Source organism: Myxine glutinosa, chromosome 12, assembly GCF_964187855.1.
Source record: "Myxine glutinosa chromosome 12, kmMyxGlut1.1, whole genome shotgun sequence".
Classification (NCBI taxonomy): domain Eukaryota; kingdom Metazoa; phylum Chordata; class Myxini; order Myxiniformes; family Myxinidae; genus Myxine; species Myxine glutinosa.
The window spans coordinates 102698161-102707457 of NC_136272.1; the positions used below are offsets into that span (position 1 = coordinate 102698161).

The 9297-nt window shown below is 41.3% G+C and overlaps 1 protein-coding gene across 8 annotated transcripts in view; it reads left to right on the forward strand.

Moving 5' to 3' along the window:
* The window catches only part of PCM1 (pericentriolar material 1), a 149649-nt gene that overhangs the window by 124832 nt on the left and 15520 nt on the right, over positions 1-9297 (forward strand). For 3 of the 8 annotated variants that reach the window (XM_068132244.2, XM_068132242.2, XM_078766143.1), the window contains exons 30-31: positions 6411-6514; positions 6623-6745. The exons of the other annotated variants lie outside the window; for them this stretch is intronic. In XM_068132244.2, coding sequence (XP_067988345.2) covers positions 6411-6514; positions 6623-6745 — 227 coding nt within the window. The remainder of the gene's footprint in view (positions 1-6410; positions 6515-6622; positions 6746-9297) is intronic. 8 annotated transcript variants of the gene reach the window in all.

Genomic DNA, 9297 nt, shown 5'->3' on the forward strand with positions numbered 1-9297 from the left:
GTAGGGACACCCCTCTGAGCATTTCGTTTCAGGATCTTTGACACCTGACCTTGAGTGATGCCATACTGCCGAGCAATAGCACGCTGTTTCATGCTAGAATTTCGTAAAGCCACCACTCCATGACAAACAGCATTGTCAAGTTGACGGACCATCTCCAGAGGAAGCGGCAATAACTTTTGTAGATGTGCAGCAGTTGTTTTCCACTAATACAGAACACAACAACCCTTATATACCCGATTGTGAAGCCAATCGTCAAATGTACCTGCCCGTATATTTTGCCACGCCACCTGTGATATAATCCTGTTGTTGACTTCTTGCTGCGACAGACAATCAGTGACATGGTTCTTTCAACAAAGACATCACCGAAGGGTAAAATAAACTCACCAGATTGATATACTGAGTTCAGAAAGTAAACCCAAGTCAAGACAAAAAAAATATTCCATATTAAATGCCAAGTCTGTATATATATATATATATATACACATACTTGGCATTTAATATGGAATCTTTTTTTTGTGGGGGTGAACTTACTTTTCAAGATGTCTGAGACCAAAAGTTCATTGGAATTATGTTGAAATTATTCTAGATTTTGTTAATGTGACCTTTAAAAGAAACAAAACCACATTTGTCATTTTGAAACAAATAAATTGATCCTTGAAAGTGATGTAAACTGATATCGAACTCAATTCATGGACAGTACTGTGTTAAACTTCTGTACGTTTTCCAGAAGTATCTCTTTATTTTGCACATTAGCCAAAATTTGTTTCACAAAAACAAAAGTTAAATCATGACTGGGATTACGGACAGTAAAATTACAGTTCAGTACTTCATGTAACCCCCACGAGCATTCAGGAGAGCATGTACACGTTGAGGCATGCTGTTCACGAGATTTGCCAAGGTTTGGACAGGAATCGCTTGCCATGCAGTGACGATAGCCTAGCTCGGCTGCTGGCCCAAGTGGTCGATTTGACGCGTTAATTCTGCCCACAAGTTCTCTATCGGATTCATATCCGGGGACATGGCAGGCCACTCCATATGCTCTACACTACGGTCAGCAAGAAAGTGTTGGATCATGCGAGCACGATGAGGCCGTGCATTGTCATCTTGGAAGACAGTTTCCTCGAAAGGCTGCACGAGGAAATGGAAGCAATGTTTCTTCCAGAATGGCCCTGTACTTGAACTGGTTCAGGTTTCCATTCAGAACAACCAGGTCAGTTTTGCCCCCTGCATGAAAAGCAGCCCAAACGGTCACCCCCACCACCTCCAGCTTGGACTCTTGGCACTATACAATCTTTGTTGTAGGCTTCATGCACTTGTCTGCGCACTCGGACGCGGCCATCTTGACGATAGACCAGAAATCTAGACTCGTCACTGAAGATCACGTGATTCCAGTGTCCTGGCTGCCATTGACGGTGCTCTCTGGCCCACTGCAATCGGCGCTGGCAGTGTTGTCTGGTCAGGCGTGGCTTTCTCAGGGGACGCCTGGCACGATAGCCTGCTTGAACCAGTCGTTGGTTGACTAGCCTTCTGGACACAGGCACATTTGTCAGTTGCTGCCACTCAGCCCTAAGCCGATTAGCTGCCTTGGTACGGCCATTACGGACTAACCGGTGCAGCTGGCGATCATCCCTCCTTGTGGTTCTGCGGGGACGTCCTGGCCTCGGTATTGGAGTCGGGACACCCCTCTGAGCATTTCGTTTCAGGATCTTTGACACCTGACCTTGAGTGATGCCATACTGCCGAGCAATAGCACGCTGTTTCATGCCGTAATTTCGTAAAGCCACCACTCCATGACAAACAGCATTGTCGAGTTGACGGACCATCTCCAGAGGAAGCGGCAATAACTTTTGGAGACGTGCAGCAGTTGTTTTCCACTAATACAGAACGCAACAACCCTTGTATACCCGACTGTGAAGCCAATCATCAAATGTACCTGTCCGTACATTTTGCCACGCCACCTGTGATATAATCCTGTTGTTGACTTCTTGCTGCGACTGACAATCAGTGACATGGTTCTTTTAACAAAGAAATCACCAAAGTGTAAAAGAAACTCACCAGATTGATATACTGAGTTAAGAAAGTAAGCCCAAGTCAAGAAAAAAAAAAAAAATTCCATATTAAATGCCAAGTCTGTGTGTGTGTGTGTGTGTGTGTGTGTGTGTGTGTGTGTGTGTGTGTGTGTGTGTGTGTGTGTGTGTGTGTGTGTGTGTGTGTGTGTGTGTGTATATATATATATATGTATATATATATATATATATATATATATATATACAGACTTGGCATTTAATATGGAATATTTTTTTTGTGGGGGTGAACTAACTTTTCAAGATGACTTAGAACCAAAAGTTCATTGGAATTATGTTGAAATTATTCTAGATTTTGTTAATGTGACCTTTAAAAGAAACAAAAACCACATTTGACATTTCGAAGCAAATAAATTGATCCTTGAAAGTGATGTAAACTGATATCAAACTCAATTCACGGACAGTACTGTGTTAAACTTCTGTACGTTTTCCAGAAGTATCTCTTTATTTTGCACATTAGCCCAAAAAAATTTCAACAAAAACAAAAGCTAAATTATGACTGGGATTACGGACAGTGAAATTAGAAATTACAGTTCAGTACTTCGTGTAACCCCCACGAGCATTCAGGAGAGCACGTACACGTCAAGGCATGCTGTTCACGTGATTTGCCAAGGTTTGGACAGGAATCGCTTGCCATGCAGTAAAAATAGTCTGCTGCAATTCACGCACAGAGGTAGGCTGCTGGTCCAAGTTGTTGATTTGATGCGTTAATTCTGCCCACAAGTTCTCTATCGGATTCATATCCGGGGACATGGCAGGCCACTCCATATGCTCTGCACCACGGTCAGCAAGCAAGTGTTGGATCATGCGAGCACGATGAGGCCGTGCATTGTCATCTTGGAAGACAAAGTTTCCTCGAAAGGCGACACGAGCAAATGGAAGCAATGTTTCTTCCAGAATGACCCTGCACTTGAACTGGTTCAGGTTTCCATTCAGAACAACCAGGTCAGTTTTGCCCCCTGCATGAAAAGCACCCCAAACGGTCACCCCCACCACCTCCAGCTTGGACTCTTGGCACTATACGATCTTTGTTGTGGGCTTCATGCACTTGGCTGTGCACTTGGACGCGGCCATCTTGATGATAGACCAGAAATCTGGACTCGTCACTGAAGGTCACGTGATTCGAGTGTCCTGGCTGCTATTGACGGTGCTCCCTGACCCACTGCAATCGGCGCTGGCTGTGTTGTCTGGTCAGGCGTGGCTTTCTCAGGGGACGCCTGGCACGATAGCCTGCTTGAACCAGTCGTTGGTTGACTAGCCTTCTGGATACAGGCACATTTGTCAGTTGCTGCCACTCAGCCCCAAGCCGATTAGCTGACTTGGTACGGCCATTGCAGACTAACCGGTGCAGCTGGCGATCATCTCTCCTTGTGGTTCTGCGTGGACGTCTTGGCCTCGGTATTGGAGTAGGGACACCCCTCTGAGCATTTCGTTTCAGGATCTTTGACACCTGGCCTTGAGTGATGCCATACTGCCGAGCAATAGCACGCTGTTTCATGCCAGAATTTCGTAAAGCCACCACTCCATGACAAACAGCATTGTCAAGTTGACGGACCATCTCCAGAGGAAGCGGTAATAACTTTTGTAGATGTGCAGCAGTTGTTTTCCACTAATACAGAACGCAACCACCCTTATATACCCGATTGTGAATCCAATCGTCAAATGTACCTGTCCTTACATTTTGTCACGCCACCTGTGATATTATCCTGTTATTGACTTCTTGCTGTGAAAGACAATCGGTGACATGGTTCTTTTGACAAAGAAATCACCGAAGTGTAAAAGAAACTCCCCAGATTGATATACTGAGTTCAGAAAGTAAACCCAAGTCAAGAAAAAAAAAAAAATTCCATATTAAATGCCAAGTCTGTATGTATGTATGTATGTATATATATATATATATATATATATATATATATATATATATATATATATATATATATATACACACATATATACATATATACATATATACATATATACATACATACATATATACACATTTATATATTATATATATATATATATATATATATATATATATATATATATATATATATATATATATATATATAATATATATATATATATATATATATTCTATCTGTTCCATTATATTGTTACCTCCGCCATCAAAGGTGGATGGAGGTTATGTTTTCACTCCTGTCTGTTTGTTTGTTTGTGAACAAAATATCTCAAAAAGGTGTGGACGGATTCGGACGAAATTTGGCAGAGATGTAGCGTATGTCACAAGGACGAAATGATGAGGTTTTGGCGAAGATCCGGATTCGGATCAGGCTACTAGAATTTTTAAAGTGATTCTTCACCATTGAGTGATATGGCCAACCAGGCCGAGGTATGCTCACTACTGAGTGCCGTTCTAGTTGATTACTATGTCTGAACTTGTGTAAAGTTGTGTGCATGCATGTGTTTGGCAAATAAACAAGTTGTCTATATACTAAATAGCTGAACTGTGGTGTTTGATGGGATGTTTGGACGGACTATGCATGTATGTCTGTTTGCATGTATGGTCGTATTAGGAAATCGGTGGGCGAACCATCGAAGGACTGCCTTACACCCATTGGCTGTGCAGTTGGCCTCGGCCGCAGTGTTGCTGCTCGGAATAAATCGAGGATTATCAAATATATATCGAAAGGTTGCAGACGATAGCCATCACAGGCCTTGAGAAGGCCATATCACGTATGGGCCTCAGGCTTTTGGCCTTCAGGCCTCAAACAGCTTCTTCTCCGAATCGATGTTGTTGTTGTTGTTGTTGTGAAAGTAATACTTATTTTTTTTCTGAAGCGATCGTGTTGTTGTTGTGAAGGTAAATTTGAGGTAATATTAATTTTTCCGAGGCATTTTACTTCAAAAACAAACAGCATATCTCTGCACATCTTATTCTAATAACAGGCGGATTCACAGTTCACACACACACACCTTAACCAGAGGTACGATTATATTTATTCCACAGAGCTGTGTATTCTCTTTACAAAGTCCTCCCCCACTTCGAATCCTCCCCGTCTGTTGTGCGGAAGTTCCACTAGCTAAACTCGTTATAATTGATAAATGTTATTTGACTGTTGTTCATGATGCATTCAGTACTTATAAAGAGCCACATTAATACTGTAAAAAGTTAATAGAGATGTATGTCGTGCTGAAGTATAGACAGTAAAGAGCATCAATTACGTGGTTCACAATTGGCGGTCCGTGGTCATTTATCGTGACCATTGCAGGTCCCTGGTGAGAAAAAGGTAAAGAACCACTGTTCGAGGACATCAGAAAAAAAAGTGTCAGAGGTTTGTGGGGAGGGGGTACACCAGCAGCTATAGTCACCTATGGCAGAAACCGAGCACAGCTCATCACCCATCCAACACCATCCCTACCGTGAAGCATGGTGGTGGCAGCATCATGATATGGGGATGCTTTTCAGTGGCAGGGACTGGGAAACTTGTAAGGATAGAGGGTACAATGAATGGAGCCAAATACAGGCAAATCCTTGAGGAGAACCTGCTTCAGAGTGCAAAATACCTTAGACTGTAGTGAAGATTTATGTTCCATTAGGACAATGACCCCAAGTGTACAGCCAAAGCAACACTGGAATGGCTTCAGAACAGGAATGTGATGGTCATTGAGTGACCCAGCCAAATCCCAGACATGAATCCCATTGAGAATCTGTGGAAAGACTTGTAGATTGCTGTTCACCGACGCTCCCCATCCAACTTGACAGCTTGAGCAAATCTGCAAGGAAGAATGGGAGAAACTCCCCAAATCCAGATGTACAAAGCTGATACAGACATACTCAAAAAGACTCGAAGCTGTGATCACTGCTAAATGCGTTTCTACTGAGTATTGACTCAGGGGGTTGAATACTTATGTAAATTTGATATTTCTGTATTTCTTTTTCTTTTTCTTTTTTGCAAAATTTTTGAGACAAAAAATTTCACTGATATTTTGGGGTATTGTGTGACAAATCAGTGACAAATAAAATCTCGATTTAATCCATCTTAATTCAGCCTGTAACAACAAAATGTGGAAAAAGTCAAGGGGTGTAAATACTTTCTGAAGGCACTGTGCCTCATGTATGTACTTTCTCAATATTGAGTTTGTTTTCTGAAGTTGTTATTTTGCATGGTTTCAAATTTGCTGCTTGTTTGTAAATAACCATCTTTCAGTCGATGAGATGTATCTGAGATCGGATTAGAATTTTTTTTTTTGGATGCCTTTAATATTATTTGCTAAAACGAATAAGCAGGCAAAGTTATAGGTTTATTTAAAGTAGATAGTAATAAATGGTAATGTGACTTATGCCAATTGTGGATTTGTCAGACGGAGCTGTTGGAGGAAAGGCTGTAAAAAGCAGCGATGTAGACACTTTGTGTACTCGTGATTGGATCAAAAGCATCATAGCACAAGTTATTCCACAACTCATGGTACTGTCCAATACATCCTTTCATGTTTGCCACTGTGAATTTGTTCCATCGCTCCCATAGCCACTTGTATGAGAATCACCACAAAAAGCACCTTTGGTTCTCTTTCAGTGGCATAAGGACGAACTGTGCTCAACCCAGCTGTTGTCTGAACTGCAGCAACATCTGCTTTCACTTACCTGGCAGCATGACGAGAGCAATCACATTGGGAAGCAACTGGCCAGTGCCTTACAGGTAATATTGGAACAGCTATCGTAGTGGTCTCAATTCACTTTTATGCTTTGCACGTGAAGTTTTTTTAAATCGACTTCAAATTGACATTAATTTACTCCCATAGCGTTTGAATAATCCTTGAATTTTGAAGTTATAGTCCAGTGGAATCCCGACTGACCGTGTTTTGCAGTATATACAACGTTTTATTGCAATTTCTGTAACTCATATGTATACTGATCTCAAAACAAGAGGGTGCTACTTTGGCACCTTTGGGGAATTTTTTTTATTGCCATTTGAAAAAGGGAATGTTTTCGAGCGATTATCGACATTTTGTCGACTCGTCTAAAATATATTTTTATGAATTAGTAGTACCTATGTCCAAATTCGCGAGACTATTTACAGCCTGTTAACATTTATTACATAGAAATGTATGATAAAATCATCCAGGGGCAGAATAATGCACTTTATATCACATTTTGTTGTGAATAGCAAATAATATCGGTTTCACCTAGAATATGCGCCAGTAGATAATAAACAACTTGCATATATATTTACTTTCCATATATATTTCAGATGCTTAATTCATAGTACACCCATGATGACAATTGGTGAAAATACATAGATTACAGACACATTGAAATAAACATGAATGTATACTCCTGTAACATAAAATGCAATAGTTTGTGTGATAAATTTGAACCATTTGTTGTTTTGACCATATCATATATACACAAAGAATTAAGTTAAGCACCCCCCCCCCCGTTTTTTTACAACCTCGCACATTACAAGTTTGTTGTCGTCAAAACAGTGTAATATACCCATGATATTGCTATATTTTCTGGAGAAGTGATATTATGGTCACATAAAAACATGACAATCATGCCGTTTTCAATATTTTATTCTGAATAATTTAAGGTGAAATTTTTTGGGAATTTTAGGCATATTTTCACCTCAATTTAAGTATGGAGCTATAGGTCCATCACGGACAGTGTGGATGACGTTTATGTTTTCTAACGTACAGTCATTGTTCTGAGAAGACCTCTAGCGATCTTTGCGTCAATAACGTGTGTAGGACCCACGTGATCGGATCACTGACTCAACCAATCACTTTTTTTCACTTTGATCACTCAATTTCATCAATGGATAATTGCTAATGTCATACCAATCATTATTTGATCTCACATACCTTAGAATATATGCCAATGTATACATATACACAAAGAATATATATTAGGGGGTGCTTACCTTAATTCGTTGTGTAGGGGTGCTTAACTTAATTCTTTGTGTATATTTATTCTTCTGTCTCTTTCTTATTCCAGACTGACTTGAAACATGGCATCCAATGAAGCAGAGGGGGGGGTGTCTCTTCAACTGTGGAAAATCAAAAGAAAATCTTATCTCTGCCAAGCCCCACCAGCGCCTGCGTACTATCATAGACAGTAGCAAAATCCGTGGTGATGGGTTGCATGTAGAACTAGAGCATAGACTAGCTGATGATCCTAACACTGCACTCTTATGTCACAAAAGTTGTGTTTCGAATCAAAAGATTTGTGGAGGCAAATAGCAACGAAAGCAGTGGAACACCCCCTCCAAAAAGAACACGTCGATCAGAAATTGCCCAGTTTGATTTCTTGACACACTGCTTATTTTGTGGTGAGGTGTGTGAACCAGACCCCGAACCACGTCATCCTCATAGATGGAAAAGAGTAGTCCATTGCAGAACTGATGAAAGGGGGCCTGGCATGAAGAGCTTCAAAGATTCCATTCTGGAAGTTGTTCCATTTGAGAGCATAAAATTGCCCAGCAGGTCAGGATACGGGTGCAAGGAGCTGTCAGCGACCTTCATGCAGCAGATGCACAGTACCACAAGGAGTGCATGACAAAGTTCATGGGTCCGAGAGGCAGGATGTATGCCCATCGGAAGTCGGAGCATGACACAGATGAATGTGCAGATCCTACCTTTGTAGAGGTCATCCATGAACTCAGCAATGACCCAACACGGATCTGGAACTCTGTTGAAGTATACAACCTATATGTATCTCTTCAGGGAATTCAGCTGAAACGACGCACATTGATTGAACATCTTTCAACACATTTTGGGTCAGACCTTGTAGTCCTCTCCGGAGTTGGGGTTGCAAGCATTCTTGTGTTCCGGAGCAAAGCTTCTCATCTCCTCAAGATAATACCCGACGATGATTACCAAGATGATTTGGACATCCGCAAAGTCGCAGCAAGAATAACAAAGGAGACAAAACAACTTGTTCCTGACTTGAACAAAAATGTGACAGAAATAAGTGCTGACATCATTCGTGATGATTGTAGCCCGACCTTGCTTCATCTCCTCTCACAGATTTCACCAAAATTAGGAGACACCTTGCAGGCTTCTCTCATCGGCAACGTCATCACCAGCACCGTGAATCATCGAGCAACAACCTTGCAAGTATCTCTCGGTCTTTTGATGAAGGACAAGAGCCTTATTGACAAGTGTTAAGGTTTTGGAATCACCTGCTCTTATGACGAGGTGATAAGGTTCAAGGCTTCTGCTGCCCAGGCTGCATCCCAGAAAATCAACC